This window comes from Ambystoma mexicanum, chromosome 9 (genome assembly GCF_040938575.1).
Source record: "Ambystoma mexicanum isolate Mex_15411 chromosome 9, UKY_AmexF1_1, whole genome shotgun sequence".
Taxonomy (NCBI): Eukaryota; Metazoa; Chordata; class Amphibia; order Caudata; family Ambystomatidae; genus Ambystoma; species Ambystoma mexicanum.
In genome coordinates this window covers 155,432,440-155,450,474 of record NC_090931.1, presented here as the reverse complement: position 1 = coordinate 155,450,474, position 18,035 = coordinate 155,432,440, and the positions used below count along the sequence as shown (strand labels likewise).

The 18,035-nt window shown below is 47.3% G+C and overlaps 1 protein-coding gene across 3 annotated transcripts in view; it reads left to right on the top strand.

Annotated features, from left to right (window-relative positions):
- The window catches only part of POU2F3 (POU class 2 homeobox 3), a 316,144-nt gene that overhangs the window by 278,208 nt on the left and 19,901 nt on the right, over positions 1 to 18,035 (top strand). For all 3 annotated transcript variants that reach the window (XM_069614340.1, XM_069614342.1, XM_069614341.1), the window contains 2 exons: positions 1,785 to 1,855; positions 4,873 to 5,049. In XM_069614340.1, the coding sequence (XP_069470441.1) occupies positions 1,785 to 1,855; positions 4,873 to 5,049 (248 nt within the window). The remainder of the gene's footprint in view (positions 1 to 1,784; positions 1,856 to 4,872; positions 5,050 to 18,035) is intronic.

Sequence of the window (18,035 nt, the reverse complement as noted above, 5' to 3'; positions counted from 1 at the left end):
TTCACTAGTTTGGTATTAGTAATGCTTATTAGTTTGCTTTTTCGAGTTTTCAATAGTTTGGTATTCATAACGCTTGTTAGCCTGCTTTTCACTCGCTCGTGAGTGATCCTGCCTGCGTGAAACATTCAGTCTGCGCTGGGGCACCTGTTCATCCCTCTCATACTCGCCAGGTAAGTCACTTCCAGGTGCTCCAGTTTGTGTTCGCAGGGCTGCTGGACCGGTGGCTTCTCCCGAGCAGGCGCACCCTCTTTCTTCTGTCGCCACCACTTCAGCCAAGCTGCTTTGGAGTCTCTCTGACTCCTGAGAGTCTCTGGTGCAACCCAGCCACCTGAGACCTCTCCCACCACGTTTGATTGCCGCTGCACAGCCTCTGCACAATGTAGTTTCATGGGGTAAGCATTTCTTCTCTACACGTCCTGCTACACAACCTCTGCCATTTGGAGTTTTAGAGGCACAGACCCTCTCAGGACTTGACCTGGTCCCAGCGTCTTCTTGCTCCTCTACTACTTCCAACCACTGCATGCACGGGCCACACTGCCTTCTGTAATACTGCTTCCTCGCCACCTGCACCTGAAGGGCCCCTTTAAGCCTCTGTCTCCCTCAGGTGTAGGTCATTGCTACTAAAAAGCTGACCACTCCTGCATCTTTGTTCCTCTGCATTCCTCTTCCTCATCACAGTACTAAGGGAATTGTGGGACTTCATGTCCCCAATGATAGTTTTCTTTACCTACTTCTTAATTACAAAGTTGATTTAAACTTTCAAAAACATTTTACAAAGGGATGTCGCAAGAATCGGTCAGAAGGCAGGTTTGAGAAGAGGAATGTGGATCTTTCGTCTGGACTCTTATTAATGTGTAACTTCCTCTTATCATGCTTTTGGGAGATGGCTGAATTTATAACCACAAGTATTTATTGGGTTATAACGGAATGTTCGGTTACATTCAGATGGTTCAAAGCCAATGCATACGGTGGTATTTGTAGGATGTTTTCTTTGCAAGAAGTTATCCCTCACTCCCCCCCAACACTTTTCTCCTCCCTGGTGATTCTCTCACAGTACACCACCCCCAAGGTCAGGATCAGGAAGCAGCTACCTTTTCCGCCCTCCCTCTCCCACCCACCGTGTGTATACCTTAGGCAGGGTTTCAGTGAGAAATCAGTAGGATTCATCCCAATTCACTCCCACAATTCTACCTACACACCCACTATCTCGCTCTGATATGACCATACCCTTGCAAGACCCGCTCAAATCCCTTGTGTACCCACACGCACTCTGTGATGAATGCAAGTGTGCATATTTATTTATTTGAATGCAATGCATGCAAAAACTTGCATACAAATAAATAATAATCTTGCTGTCTGGAGTCCAGAGGGAGTGGGAGCAAACACTGGCAGAGCAAGCACACACTAGAAGGATAGGAACACATGGAGCATACCAGGTTGTTGGTTGCTCAGTAACCTGGGCAACCCCACACCGTTGCTGTGCCGCACACTACTGTACAAATGTGCTGTATGCGTTATGTTAAAAGAAATACATTAAGGGCATCAGCGCCAGCCCTATGGCTCAAGCGTAGGCATGTCAGACAATGGGAAGGTTGCTGGGGATTTGATGCTCGCCCCCCTGCCTCGGCTACAAGGTGGCATCAGGGTTGCTAATCGCAGTAGTCCAACAGACGCAGGATGTGATCGCTTTTTGACACTGCATCATTAAACATGTAAATGTGATAACTGATGGCAGTCTGAAGTTGTATGCTGAATTGTTGTCTCCACAATCTTTGTCTCCACAGCACTTCTCTCGCTGCCGCCACATCAGGGGGGACTTTTGCAGCCGCAGCCTGGACTAGGCCTGGCCCCTCAGGTGAGTACTCTACAGAGCAAACGCTCCTCACTGTAATTGGGTCTTAAGAAGTTGATCATAATACTCCTAGTATACAAGGAACAATGAGAGGAAGATGAGCGAGAGCCTTTATACCATTACAAGGCACAGCCACTCAGGTTCTCAACAAGACCGTCACATCCTATATAATACAGGGACAGGAAGTTGAACAACCATCCTACCAGGTAAAGCACTGGGAGACCCTTGGATCATTAACAAGAAACTGAGGGAGACCAGTTTTCCATAACAGATACAGTAACTGGATGTTAAGCGAGACCACTATGCATGGTACAGTGATGAGAAGGCGAAGTGGGGTTAGGGGTTCAACAACCCTATCCTACAAATCATACGGATGCCCTTGTATCGTATTCAGAACAGTGACGAGAACCTGAGGGAGACCATTGTACCATACAAGGCACAGTGACTAGGGTGCTAAGTGAGACCCTCACACTAAACCTGGTACAGTGACGGGAAGATGAAGAGGAACCACTCCAACCCTGGAAAGCACAAGACCCATGTATTGCATACAGTATAGTGATAGTTGTGGGAGACCATTAGTCCAGTGAAGGCAGAGTGACTGCGATGGTGAGCGAGACCCTCACACTATATACAGAATGAAGTTGATTGGGAATCCCTCCTACCATGCAAAGCACAGGGACGCCCTTGTATCGTATCCTGACCAGTGTCAAGAAGTTGAGGGAGACAGTGTACCATACAATGCACCGTGACTGACTGGGGTGCTGAGTAAAACCCTTATCCCATAGAACAGTGAAATAACAGGGAGATGAGGGAAGCATCCTACCAGTTAAAGCACAGGATAACCATGTTATCCTATACAGAAGAGTGACTGGAAGCTGAGGGAGACATTATCCTATACCAGACAGTGACTGGGATGCGGACTGAGGCCCTTACACTATACATGGTACAGTGACAAGAAGATGAAGCCCTGCAACCATGTAAAGCACACCTACAGTACAGTGCTAAGTGGAAGGAGACTTTCCAAAGTAAGGCATAGTGATGGAACCTTAGGGGAGACCCTGCTATTGTACAAACCATATGGGATGGACAGAGTAACAGATGGTCACTTGAGGAGGGCCCTAAACCATATTCTATTCATTGCACTACACTGGCGTCTCCGAGTGTAAGCAATCTATTTCTGCAATTAAAACTTTGTCTAAACATTATAATAACCCCTTGAACACTAAAGTTCTTTCCTTGCCATTAGATCCAAAAAACGGTTAAAAGTTTGTCAACATAAAGCCCTGGTTGCTCTATTTAAACCTGCGATCCCTTTACAAGGCCCCTGCAGGGACATTGTTGCACTGTTTTGAGCAAAGCTCAAAGGACCTGGATTTGAAAGCTTTCTGTGTTCATTTTTTGATCCAGATGCTTGCCGCACAAACTGTGCGGCTTCCGGTTACCATCACAAGCTCGTTTGTCCAATTCTTCTCCTCCTTGAGGAAATCCAAAACCCCTGGCACTCCCGATTGTTCCCATTGATCTGTGAAAATTAAATGGTGTCCTTGAGAAACTGCTCCTTCCGAGACAGACTATTCCAACCCCACACTACAATACGCATTGATCCTCCCACTGCTTAACTAACTTGCTTGATTTTTAAGGATCAGTAAAACTTCCAGACAATTTATTTGCTTCTGATCTTGGGCAAACTCCTGAAAAGTGCTGTTCCAAGTCAACTTCAAAATTGTGATCAATCTTTCTACCCAGTGGATGACTATCAGCTGATTTTCATCCTGGAGTGGGAATGGGAACCACTTTAGTAATCCTGATGGATGACTTGAGGATGTTTGGGGGTTGGACCACGGGCTGCTGTTTGATCTCTGCGGTTTTTGACACCATCAACACACTTTACATTTGGGTCGCCAAAGCACAGAATCGATTGAATACATTTTTTCTGACCGGATTCAGCTAATTGCAGTGTCTAAAGGGGAGAGAAGCCCTCCTGTCGTGCTTCTCAACAAATATGCGTTAGCACAAGTAGTAGGTTTTCAGTGTCAGCATCTCTATTTTGTACGTTCATCATCCTGTCAAATATCTTCCACCTAGAGCGCCATCACTGTCTCCAAGGCTGACCCTCTTCTTTTTCACTACTTAATTGCTGTGTCTATTTGCATCCAAAGCCTTAAATGCCATTGTAGTGTCCATCAGGGCTGTGCCCTCGCCCCACTTTTTTAAATCTAGCCTTGATCTAAAATTCTGTAAGCTCATGCAATTTCCTTAGAACTATGCTAATTCTACCCCGCTTCTGCTGTGCTTGGTCAATGACCCTCCTAATTTAGAACACTCTTTCTGACTGCTTGACTTGTGTTGGATGGACACAAATGGGCTCAAGTGGAATGCCTTTAGGGGAGACCATGATTTGTGGATATTCAATATTTAAAGCAACAAGATCTTCACCACCGCTCCTGGTTACCCCCCATAGCCCACTTCGAGCTCCAAACCTGTGTTGATAAAGTTCAGAATCTGCAAGTAATCCTGGATCAAAACTATACGGTCTGTTTTGCTCGAATTTGGCTCGTCAAGAAGCGTGTTCTCCATGGCAGTCACAAAGATGAATGCTGCTTAAGCTTGGAAAGCTGCAGTGAGGTTTATCTCTGCATACTGCAAAACTCCCTTAAATTGGCTCTAAACTCCTCCACCGGGAAGCACGCATTTCTCCAGCTCTACCCCACTACACTGGCTTCTGGTGTTGAAGTGGGATCATTTTCGAATGTGTGCCTTCCCTAGAATGCATGGTCATAAATTCCACACAAATTTAAGCGGATCATTTTCTTGTTATGGGTCTACTCAACTTTACTACAGAAAATGAGTATCGCTGAGGCATCATGGCTGCCTTGCCCTTTGACCTTACCCTAGGCAGAAGGATTAGAATTGGGAGGTCTGTGATATCCATAAAGAAACCACCTGTGAAAGTGATTTAAAATAGATCTGTGAACTGATCTAAGCACTCCAATGAATCCTTGTTGAATTTGTTTTTCCAGGCGGTGGGGCGGCCTGGGATTCCTGGTTCGTCCATGGAGTCCCATTTGGAGATGTCCCAGCATCTTCAGGTCCCAAAGCACTTGTCCAACGTGCCCGATGAGCCAAGCGACTTGGAGGAACTGGAAAAGTTTGCGAAGACCTTTAAGCAGAGACGAATTAAACTGGGGTTCACGCAGGTAACACAAGCTGCTTATGTAACTATGTTGGAATGGATTCGGGGATACACTCTTTGGAGGTATGCGTGTTACTATTGGCAAAATCCCAAATTTAGGGCGTCAGATGATGGGGAAGGGTGGAGTAGGGTAGCCCTTAACCCTTGGTTTGCAATCTTCATTTGATCTTGTTGCATTGGGTATTTCCTAAACAATGGCACTCCATTCTCTCCAATAAATATCTAAGCAATAGATTAATAGTAACATTTCATCCAACTGTGCATGAAAATTAAAAATGCTATTTGACATCACTCTATTTATTGTGTTAGAACATGTTCATATAGTGTGATCTTTGGGGGGGTCATCAGTCGCACTTTCAGACTAAATTAATGTACATTGCACCACTTACCTAAAGCTCTTACCGCTACACTTCTGCTCATCATCTGTACTACTGCACAAGACTAATTCTTGGTCTGTCCCTTGACCCTCGTTCCCCTGCTGAAAGTTCTCAATTTAGCAACACGCAACCCTTTTCAAACTACCCAGATTCTCACTCGCCTCATGCTGGCTGTCACTCAGTAGCATTTAAAGAGCGCAAATATGGAAAAACTGTTATTGAATCCATGGTCTTGCCCCTCTCTACCTCCCTGAATGCAGCTCGCTGTACTCCGACTCCCTCAAACTCTTCTGTCCCTTCCCCCTGCCGCCACCTCTTTTGCTCGTTTTCCCTATGTGGCCATCTCCTCAGTAGAACTCTTCAAAATTAGGCTAAAATTCTGCCTGAGGCTAAAATTCTGCCTGAGGGCAATGGAAGGAGCTGCCCAGAACCCTCACCCCTACTATAGAAATTAAGTGGGCATTCCACTGCTGCTATCCAAACAAGCCGGGCATCCCGCCTCTCCTATCCAAACAAGCCGGGCATCCCGCCTCTCCTATCCAAACAAGCCGGGCATCCCGCCTCTCCTATCCAAACAAGCCGGGCATCCCGCCTCTCCTATCCAAACTAGCCGGGCCCCTCCCCCCCCCTCTCCAATCCAAACAAGCCGGGCATCCCGCCTCTGCTATCCAAACTAACCGTACATCCCACCTCTCCTGCCGAATCTATGCATCATGTCAATACTGGCCCGAGCTGTCAATCTTACAAAGTGTTGCAATCTGCTCCAGTCCCTGGATTGTACCCATTTGTACCCTTTCCCCACCCGTACGTCCTGCAATACAACAATGCTCTGACATAAAGGCCCTTTGCCGCAGGACTGCCTTTGCTCTCTCTTATTGCTGACTTTGTAAGTCCTTTCTGTTTTGTATTTATTTTTAATAACTAGGTGTCATTTCAAACACTAAATTAGAACTGTATTGGGATCTGAACCGTGTCAGAAGGTAAAAATGACATTTTGCTACATGCATAGTACAGGAAATATAGGCAGCTATTGCAGGTGAAGCTTTAATGTTAATTTTACCTGATTGCTTTGTTCCTTTCCCTCCATATATCTTTGTACTTATACATTCTAGTAATTGACCAACACAAATATTCAGTACTTGTGCAAGCCTATTCCTGTACCTTCCACTCTGTACACTTTGCTGCCAGTAGTCCTCTGGCTGCAGCCCATTCAAGTGAATAAAATGGACGGATTTCAAATCCAAGCGCAGGAGTGGAGTATGGTGTCATCAAGACATGGGTCATCCGCCAACCCTGCTCCCCTTTGTCCAATGCCTCTTTGGGAGTCTCTCTCATAGGGTCCTCGGTTCCCCTGTGAGTGGATGCTCTAGTCTGTCCCTCCAGTGGTCCTTGGCTCCCTGGTGAGTTTCTGGCAAAAACAAACCATTCCTTTTCCCTGTGTTCTGTTGCTGATAAAAGCCCCTAATCCCCACACTTGCATGGTTGCTATTGCAAAACTCGCCACTAATTGGAGAAAAATATCATAACAATAACCACACCAAAATCACTTGTGGTGGACACAACTCCACCAACAGACAGTGGAACATACACTACCTGAAAGCATGTGTCTGGACTTAATTTCCCTAAACCCCCAAACTATCCCACCACAGATATGCCAACACAACTTTCCACACTTCTTAAACACCATGCTGACAGACAGAAGCCACCATCAAACACAGTGTGCGCTAGTTACGTGAAGCATGCTTCACACTGCACCAGAACGCTCACACAATATCAAACACCCCACAGAGAGCTCTATCATTTCATTCCTATGCACATCAATGTTGTAAACCCACCACTCGAAGCTCCTGAAGCGCTGAGAACTATAATAAGGGCAGGAGTAGCCCTAGGCCAGAGTACTGCCCCACACGACACACGAAGAGGAGTGAAACGAAGTGGCCAAAGAAACTTCATTAAAGGGCAGCAACAGGGGAAGGTGTGTGTGTGTGTGTGTGTGTGTGTGTCTGTGTGTCTGTGTGTCTGTGTGTCTGTGTGTCTGTGTGTCTGTGTGTCTGTGTGTCTGTGTCTGTCAAATCAAGTCCCGAGACCGGGCGGCGGGCCAGTGAAACAGTAATGCAATTCTAGGTGACTGCCTAAAGCCATTAACGGAAGACTACAAGGACCCCAATTTATCCCTAAAATCATTAAATCTGCTTCATTTTATGGCACGGCTTCTTTCTTTTTCTGGTAGTGTAAACTTAATGTTTGCAGTTAATTCACAATGAGATTGAAATATTTTTCCTGATTGTCACTCACTTTTATTGACTAGGAAAGCGGGTATTTACTGCTAAAAGCATTCTGGGTTTAAGGAGAATGCACTTAAAGGCAGGTTTAAAATATAACAGAATACATTATAGTGTGTTAGCTGCGTTCGAGATCTGCTCGAATGAGCCCCTGAAGAGTGGAGGCGCTTGTTGTCTGAGTCTGCAGTTACTGACTCCAAACGCCAGCATAGTAATATTGGGGCCGCAATGCCAGAGGGCCCAAATGATGCCCTGTCCAGGATGAACTGTGATCGTCCAATGCCAAAACAGACATTTGTGGGGAAGGCTGGTGAGAAGAGTTTAAAAATGACAGGAAACTGCAAGCCCTTCCACCCTTTAGGGAGGAATATTATATGGCCTGAACTGTGGAAGCCAAGTCCTGTTGCCAAAAAAGGAGACTAAGAAAGCCTCCATAGGGTGGTTGCCATCACATCCAAATATTGACTCCAATGCAGGAATAACTTGAAACCTGGTGAACTGCAGCTTTAATATTGGAAACATTGGTAAGTATCTGAATCTCCACATCAAGTGTTGAGATGGATTTCTAGAATCTGGACCTAGTGGGCAGATTTTAGGCCACACTAGTTGGGATGAACAATGAGCTCTGAGAAGGTAGCCATAATACAACCAAGGTAGGTGGATGAGCAGTCGGGGCTTAGCCTCAGGAGAGTGTGAGTGGGGTCAGCGGACATCAAGGAGTCCACACAGTTAGCACACAAATCACGTTAAGCAGTCTGTTGCCTTCTGAACAAACTGCAAAATGAATCTAACGTTACTATTTCAATTGCTATAGATCCACTAAATAATCAATAACTTAATCCATAAAAGCAGTTAAGTAAGATGCAGTAAATGGTGTGAACCAATCACAAGACAATGTCCTAACTTGAAGTTCAAACCGTAGGATAAATGGGACCTTGTGCCCAAAAGTCCTTGGTCCAACACAATGTTCCTTACCAGTACGATATCTCTTTAGAAAGGATGCCATGGGATTGTGCTGGTCTTTAGTTTAAAACTAATAAAGTTAATCAACAATTTATCATCTTGTTTCTTGCTAACCATGGGGCAGGTTACCCGACCGAGGCTCGACAAGGTGAGTGGAGTGGAGATGGGAGAGAAAGGGACTTGTTCCCAATGTTATCCAATGGAGGACAGGGGGTGACGGGCACACTCATGCTTACTCATTCCTCCTCCATTTCCCCTACACCCCCCCTCCATTGTCGCACCATCTAATTTTCCCAGATACCTTTGTGGGTTGTCTGGAGGTTGCAGGGTTCTTGATCTTCCGCTATTGGTTCCAGTGAGAGGTGCCCATGAGTTGCAGGTTCGAGGATTCTTGTGGTTGGCTGTTAATGCAAGATGCAACCCCTGTGGGTGAAGAAATGCAGAATTCAATTATGTAGTTCTCCTTTGAACATTTCACTGGATGGAGGAATGGGAGTTCCAGTGACAATCAACGTTTCCAGGCATCGAACGGTATCCTTCCAGTCACGGTCACGGCAGCTGCTTCAGAACAGGTGTCTTTGAAAGTGGGAAGATGGAATTTGGGGATAAGGTGACTTGTGGCACAAGCTGGTGACCACCAAAGTTCCAGGCATGATCTCAGAATGAGGCTTCTGGCGAGGTAGCCCATGAGAGCTGGTCAGTCCACCTGGCAGTCCAAGGCTCTGAAGGGCTGCATCCTGGAGGGCCTATAGCCTAATTGGTCCCACTAGTCCAAGGGCTGAAGCACCTCTCGGCAGAGGAGCAGTGCTTCACTGGGCTGGACACTGGAAGGGATGCTGGGCTTCTTGTCTTCGGATTTTCAGCCGTCTGCTCTTCAAGTGATTCTTGGCTCCAACGTAGATCTGAATAGCTGCAGAGGTCTTCCTTTTATCAAAGATTCGGGCTGGAACCAAGTCCAACCCCACCAATGGTGGGGATCTGCACCATTCAAATGGTCAGTAGTTGTCCAATCGGGGACAAGTACTAGTTTCACATCCGCTTCAGAAGTGTACTTCTGGCACCAAGGCTGGGGACTGGGACTAAACCGTTCCAGCCGCCTTCCTGGGTGTTGCACACAAAGGCTCACTAGCCAAAGAAAGCCACGGCTTTCCTGGGCAAGTCCATGATTTTATAAGGACTTTCCTGACCTGAGATGGCAGGAAGAAGACCAAACTGAAATATGTCTAAAGAACAAGCATCTTGTGGCATGGCCATTTTATGGCATTAGCCACGTTTAGTAACCTTTCACAGTAAATGCAAATGTGCACACCATACATACCAAAAAAAGTAACTGCTGCCATCACCTTGTCTTTCAGTGCATATAAAAGGAAACAAAAATCCTTGATGTAAAAAGATGGTGTGATACTTAAGTATCCCCCTCACACTGCATTGTAAGATTCTGTGTGCAATGTTAAAAATATAGCAATTCAAAAGAGAAACCTAGTTTCCCAGGACTGATAGTCTGAAGGAACCAGTTTCTCCATAATGTGAGCAAAAGGCAAGGGAGGCAAGATGAAGGCTTTCTTCAAAAAGTCAGGACGGATAAAAACGGAGCAAAAAGATGGGTTTTCATGGGAAACTATGGTGGGAAGTCGCAACAAAGAAAATATTTCCTAATGAGTGCATGAAAATTGTCACTTAAATGGAGTACCCAAATATTTGAATAGGAGGGCACAGAAATTAAGGACACACACGATAATGCACTCCTCATCAGCATGTCAATGTATAGCCCATATGAGGCTAGTGCCTTGAATGACGATCTTGTGATTCGGGATTAGAACAAAATAAACTAAAATGCATAGTTCAGTCCGTGATTGGTAAGTCATCAAGCAAATGGACCAAGCAAGTAGCTAAATGGGCTGTTGGAACCTGTCCATTACAAGGCAACAGTCCACCAAAGCATAAATGGAGATTCAACATTCCAAGCAATGTTGGGCAAAGCGCATTCAGCATCAAAGCTGACATGAAGCCAATGAATTGGGCTAATTGTAACAACACACTGGTCAAGATTAACTTGCGGGCTCAGACACACAGACAACCTAGAATGAAATTGGCAAATATGACTAAGTGTAGAGTACGAGTCACTGTGTTATGTAATGTACGGAATAGAATCTTTTACCCGGATTGGTTAAAGCTAGCGAGTATGACCGCATGGTTTCAGGATCTGGTCAATCTGATCCTCCACTGTAGAGAAACTAACTAATCTTGTGGTCACAAAATGTACCAAAAAGATGTTCAAAGAATGCGAGCAAAGTGTGACCGGGTCAAAGAATAGTGTATAGAAAAACTGAGTGCAAGTACACAATTTAGAATCGCACTAGACCAACCATCCTCACTAGTTGAATGTAATTTTGGGTGTAGAGGAGGTGGCACAACCTTTAAACTAGGTCTTAAAAAAAAATATGAACAGGAAAGAGTATCCAGGATGTGGGCTACTCCTGTCCCCTGCACACTTTTGACCTGAAAATTCAGCCAATACAATTACAAAATAATTCAAGTATTGTCTTGTTTTTAACCAATTGCTTTCACAAGAAAAGCAAACAAATGGCAATGATGCAGTCTACAATAGGCCAGTAGGAAAACCATTCTTTATGATTTTTCATCTGCTTGACGTGTTTTCGGGATTCCATTTACCTTCATCAGGTGCAATTGAAGTCTACAATACAATATAGCATGACAATCTGTCAGTGTAGTATTTCACTATTAACAAAAGTTCTGTCAAGAATAGAAAATAATCTGAAAATCTTTCTGCCATCTCAAAGAGAGAGACACGAGAGACACGAGAGACACGAGAGACACGAGAGACACGAGAGACACGAGAGACACGGAGAGAGAGAGAGAGAGAGACCGAGAACGAACACTCAAAACAAATCCAGAACATCGCCCACAAGCAATGTAGCCTCTAGCTCTGACGTAGATTCCACTGCAAGCGACAGTGACAACCAGCCCCCAAAAACTAATTTTTTAGACGAAATGAGAATGTTGGGACTAGATGGATGCAACCACACCAAAAAGGCTTCAGGAAGAGGCACAAGGACGTGGAGGCAAAGGAAAACCCGGAGGGGGCAAAGGAGTAAGTAGCTCAGAGTTGGATGGGAAAACAAGAACTCGCTCTGGCAAGAACATAGAATGAGCGATACGAACACAGATAACCGCATCATCAATTATATGAGGAACAGATTAAAGTACTTAAACATGGATTTAACTTTTATCCAACTGCCAGCTATGATTATGCTGAAACGAGAGTATATTTTTATAAATACATGCGGAAGATGAGACTGAAGACATTTTTCATCATGAATCCACCGAAAGAAAAATCCAGTAGCGACCGCAAGGCAAAACAGTACCCATTGAAAATCTGGAAGGGTTACTAGATTTGGCACAATTGGAATTAATGGGACATACCAATGAAGATGAAACCGAAGTAACACTGGAAATGCTTGACATCGATACAGATTGGTCAATTAGCAGCAATCTAAAATAGAAATCCAAATTTAACTCAATGTTCCAACTGGGGGGCACCTAGAGGCATTTCAGGATTTGGTAATTCATAACCTTAAAAAAAGCTAGGTCGAAGAAGCATGGAAAATCAAATCTCATTGAAAGAAAAGCAGATCCTACAGGAATTACAGAACATAAAGGAAATTGTAATCAAAGCCTCTGATAAAGGGACCAATATAGTAATTCAGAATAAGGACGACTATATTAAGGAAGCCTATCGGCAACTACAAGATTCCAGTTGCTACGAAGAATTGGCCGTTAATCCTTCTCAACAAATCATGATGAAAATAAAGGAAATACTTGATAAATGGCTGGGCCTAGATATCCTTACCTATGATTGCAATTTCCTAACTAACAAATACCCCACAATACCAACTATTTACTTCCTGCCAAACGTGCACAAAAATCCTTCAAATCCACATGGCAGACCCATTGTCACATTAAATGGTGCAGCTTTGGAAAACGTATCCAAGTATATTGATCAGACCCTCCTGCCTTTGGTATTCACCTTACCATTGTATATATAAGGGACACAAAGGATTTCCTTAGTAAAATCAATGGAATCACATGGAAGGAGGATTATATGTTTGCGACACTTGACGTAGTCATTATACACATCAATTAGACACTGCGATGGAAAAGCTGCGTGCAAACATTTCTTGGACAGCAGATCATTGAACTACCTTTCACATGGCCAGATGATTATGGAAATGATAGACTTATGTTTAACCAACAATGTCATTCTATTCAATAATAAATTCTATAATCAGCTAAGGGGTACGGCCATGGGAACTAGCTTTGCTCTACCCTACGCAAACTTGACAATGGGTTGGTGGGGAAAAAACAATAGTATAGACTGAAATCAACAGTAAATACACCAACCAGGTTATTTGTTGGCTAAGATTTATTGATATTTTTATCCTATGGAAAGGAGATGATAAAGAAAGGTCTGACTTTGTGAACATTCTGAACGTCAACAATCTGAACTTACATTTCGCAGAAACACATAGTCAGGAGTCAATCATCTTCCTTGATGTGGTAGTGAAAACAAATCAACATGAAATAATTACTGATCTCCATCGGAAACCGACGAGCTCCAATATGCCGCTATTAGCAAGCAGCAACCATTCTACTGCTTTAAAGTGGAGTATTCCATATGGCGAGTTTGTTAGAATTCAACGAAACTGTTCTAATCTGGACTGCTTTGACAAAGAATGTAGACTAACTGCAACACACTTCACGATACAAAGATATCCAAAAGCCGTATTGGAAAGGGCATATCTAAAGGCTCGAAATTTGAATCTTACAGAATTACTTTCAACAAATTGAGCTTGCGAAGAAACTGATCAAGAAAACGCTATTCGGCTCATCCTAACGTATGGCACACATTCCGGTGCCAAACGCAAAATACTCCAGAGACATTGGAATGTGCTACGTTCGGATGAAGTTCTGGCATCACACCTAGGAGAAAGGATCAATATCACGTATAGAAAGTCTTGTTCCATTAAAGATTTACTTGTTAGCAGCTATATGCCACCTGTAACCAAAACGCCAAACACCGGCACATGGCTAACCGGAAATGGGTTTCTTTAAGTGTTCAAAATGTAAAGCCTGCCAATACGCCATGAACAGTACCACCTACACATGTCCAGTATTGGGTCATACGGTGGAATTAAAGGCCAGAATTCCATGCAACACGGAATTTGTAGTAAATGCCCTCATGTGCTTGTGCAAGTTATGGTACATTGGAAGCACTATTGGAAAGTTAAAATGGAGACTTCTCCAGCACATGAGAGCGATCAAGAACTTCAATGTCGTGGGTGTTAGTCTTAGCAGTGCACGGTGGTGGCGCGAGTTATGGTTGCTTAGCTTACCATAACTGGCGAATTTCAAGGGTTTTTCGGTTTTACTTGGAACCATAACGTCCCTTTAACAAAGTTTTTTTCATTTAATTTCATAGGTTTTTATTAGTGCAACTTAACCATAACATCCTTTTTAATAGATGAAGACCACTAGCATCTTAGGTCCTCAAATTGGGAACCGCGGGTGGTTAATTCTTCCCAAACCAGGATGCCTGCGGCATCCCGGTGTAGGACGGAAAATCTTTTACCGAGATGGCCACCATGGAAAGGGAAGGCGGGGTGTATAAAGAGAACACAACAGGGCATCAGCGGGGGTGGCAGGGAAAAGGAGGGAGACACGGGGCATGAGCGGGGGGCGGGGGGAACAGTAGGGAGACACAGGGCATGAGTGGGGGGTGGGGTGGAACAGTAGAGACACACGGGGCAAGAGCGGGGGGAGGGGGCAAACAGGGGAGACAAGGGGCATGAGCAGGGGGTGGGGGGGAACAAGAGACACGCGCCATGAGTGGGGGGTGGGGGGGAACAGTAGGGGGACACGGGGAATGAGCGGGGGTGGGGGGACAGGGGAGACACGTGGGCATGAGTGAGTGGTGGGGGGAACAGGGGAGACACTTGGCATGAGCGGGGGGTGGGGGAGAACAGGGCACACACGGGGCATGAGCAGGGGGTGGGAGGAACAGGGGATACAAGGGGCCATGAGCAGGGGGTGGGGGGGAACAGGGGAGACACTGGGCATGAGCAGGGGGTGGGGGGAACTGGGAAAACACAGAGCACACACGGGGCATGAGCGGGGGGTGGGGGGAAAAGGAGGGAGACACGGGGCATGAGCAAGGGGTGGGGTGGAACAGGGTAGATACGGGGCATGAGTGGGGGGTGGGGGGGAAAAGGAGGGAGACGCGGAGCATGAGCAGGGGGTGGGGGGAAAAGGAGGGAGACACAGGGCATGAGCAGGGGGTGGAGGGAAAAGGAGGGAGACACGGGGCATGAGCATGGGGTAGGGGGGGAAAGGAGGGACAAGGGGCATGAGCGGGGGGTGTAGGGGAAAAGGAAGGAAACACGGGGCATGAGCGGGGGATGGGGGAAACAGGGGAGACACGGGGCATGAGCGGGGGTGAGGGGGAAAGGAGGGAGACACGGGGCATGAGCGGGGTGGGGGAAAAGGAGGGAGACACGGGGCATGAGCGGGTGTGGGGGGGAACAGAGCACACACCGGGCATGAGCAGGGCATGGGGGGGACCAGGGGAGACATGAGCGGGGGTGGTGGGGAAAAGGACGGCGACATGGGGCATGAGCGGGGGGTGCGGGTAACACGAGGGAGACACAGGGCATGAGTGGGGGGTGGGATGGAACAGGGAAAACACGTGGCATGAGCGAGGGGTGGGGGGAAATGGGAGGGAGACACGGGGCATGAGCGGGGGGTGGGGGGAACAGGGCACACACGGGGCATGAGCGGGGGGTGGTGGGAACAAGAAGGGCATGAGCGGGGGGTGGGGGGAACAGGAGGGAGACGCGGGGCATGAGCGAGGGGCTGGGGGGAACAAGGGAGACGCGGACCATGAGCTGGAGTGGGGGGGAAAAGGAGGGAGACACGGGGCATAAGCGGGGGGCGGGGGGAACAGGGGAGACACAGGGCATGAGCAGGGGGTGGGGGGAACAGGGGAGACACGGGGCATGAGCGGGGGTGGGGGGAACAGGGGAGACACGGGCCATGAGCAGAGGGTGGGGGGAATGGGAGAGAGACACGGAGCATGAGCAGGGGGTGGGGGAAATGGGAGGAACACACGGAGCTTGCTGTGCAACGCTCTGATGAACCGATGAACAAAGATGGCGGGCGTCTCTCACACTACGATGCACTACATGCTTCACGGCAGCCAATAGCAAAGAACGTCAGATGTCCGCGGACATCACGCAAACGCTTGCCCAATCCCCGTCCTGTCCGCGAAGCGAACGGGGAAGTTAGTCTGCCAAGTGGACACAGATATCACTATGTGGTGTGGGGTGTGGGGGGAACAGGGGAGACACGGGGCATGAGCGGGTGTGGGGGGAACAGGGCACACGCGGGGGGTGGGGGGGGGGAACAGGGCACACACGGGGCATGAGCGGGGGTTGGGGGATAATACGAGGGAGACACGGGGCATGAGTGGGGGGGTGGGGGTTAACACGAGGGAGACACGGGGCATGAGCGGGGGGAACAGGGGAGACACGGGGCATGAGCGGGGGGGAAGTGTGTGTGTGTGTGTGTGTGTGTGTGTGTGTGTGTTTGTTTGTTTGTTTGTTTGTTTGTTTGTTTTCTCTCACTCTCTTCTAGGCTCTGAGCAGCAGCACTCTTCACATCCCCAAAATAGTAAGGTCCAGACATCAAAATTGTATTAAGATAATCCATCTTTATTAATGCCTTGCAAAAATGGCACAAGAGTTAAAAAGCCATCAAGAATACGCCACTCCCAAGGTGCAAAATGCAGGTGCGCGTTGGGAACGTTAACGCGTTTCATGGCTTGACTTGCCACTTGATCACGAGTCCCCATCAAACCAGTGAGTTTTGAAACATGGTGCAGAGCAAACGGTGACCATTTTCACCGAAATAAAGGAGTGGCTCCATTGACAAACACGCTCCCCTTCCAGCAAACCCATGACGGACATCTTTGCCTATAAGTGCTGTGATGTAGGGCAAGGCCGCCTCTGGAGCGGCGGCAGCAGAATGATCGCAGCCCCACTAACACAGGTCTACTCGCGGAGCATGCAGGCGCCGCGCAGGAAAGACACACAACTCGTTGGCTGGCTGCATAAACCCGGACTGGCGCGAAACCGCCAGTTCCGGTGATACCTTTATTTCTCCTCGTGTCACATGACCCTTCCGTCCGGGCACGTGACACCACATTCCTCCCCAAATTGGAGGTAAATTCACATGTAACACAGAATACATTTTAGCATGGATTATTGTCTCTTCCGCTAGTCTCTTTACGATATACCCCGTCTATGACATACCCTTTGAGGCGGGATGATGGTTTGGGCTTCTCCCTCGGGCTGTAGCGGGTGTTCCGTCCTTTGGGCGAGGTGTCCGTGGCGGTCCTCTCCTCTGTCTCGATCTCTGGTGGGCGCGGACTACTTGACTCTTCCGGCGTATTTTCACTGGTTGACGGTGTGGGTCTCTGGGGCGTCTCAGCAGCTTTTTCCTTCAGGGACAGGGGGTGTTCTTCCCACATCTCCGGGGGTACTTTCTTGAAGTGGGATATGTTCCGGGTCACAGTTTCTCCTCCTCGGGTGGCAGTGACCATGCTGTGGTTGGTGGCTTGAACTGTCCACGGATGAACTTCGAAGTTTAGGGACATCTTCTTTGGCTGTGCCCGGTTCTTGACGAGGACTGTGTCCCCGGGGTTTAGTTCTCGATGGTGTGCGCGCCTGGCGACGCTTTCTTGCTCGTTGTGCCTCTTCCTTCTAGCATCCATTTCCGGGATGTCTAACTCGGGTGCAACCCAGTGAGGATGTACGGGGAGTTCCGCCTGTATTGGTACTCCAAACATGAGGGCTGCTGGGCTGATCCCAGTGGCTGAGTGCGGGGTTTGCCGGTGCGTCCTCAGAAATCGGTATACTGCCTTCAGCCAGGGGTGTTTTTGCTCCTTGGCAATTCTGATGACTTTGTTCAGCGACCCCATGAAGCGTTCCGCATCTCTGTTGGCCTGAGGCCATCGTGGGGTAATTCGCTGATGTTTCACGTTTACCTCTTTGAAGAATTCTCGCAGCTCTTGGCTGGTGAATGACGGTCCATTGTCACTCTTCACTTTCCTTGGGATCCCATGCGTGGCGAACATTTTCTCCAGCGTGAGGATGGTGGTTTCAGCATTGGTAGATGACACATGTTCTACTTCGGGGTATCTACTGAATTCATCTATCACCACGAGCAAGTATCCCTCGCCTGCGATGGTGCAGTGGTCCATGCTGACCGCGTCCCATCTTTTGCAGCTCCGT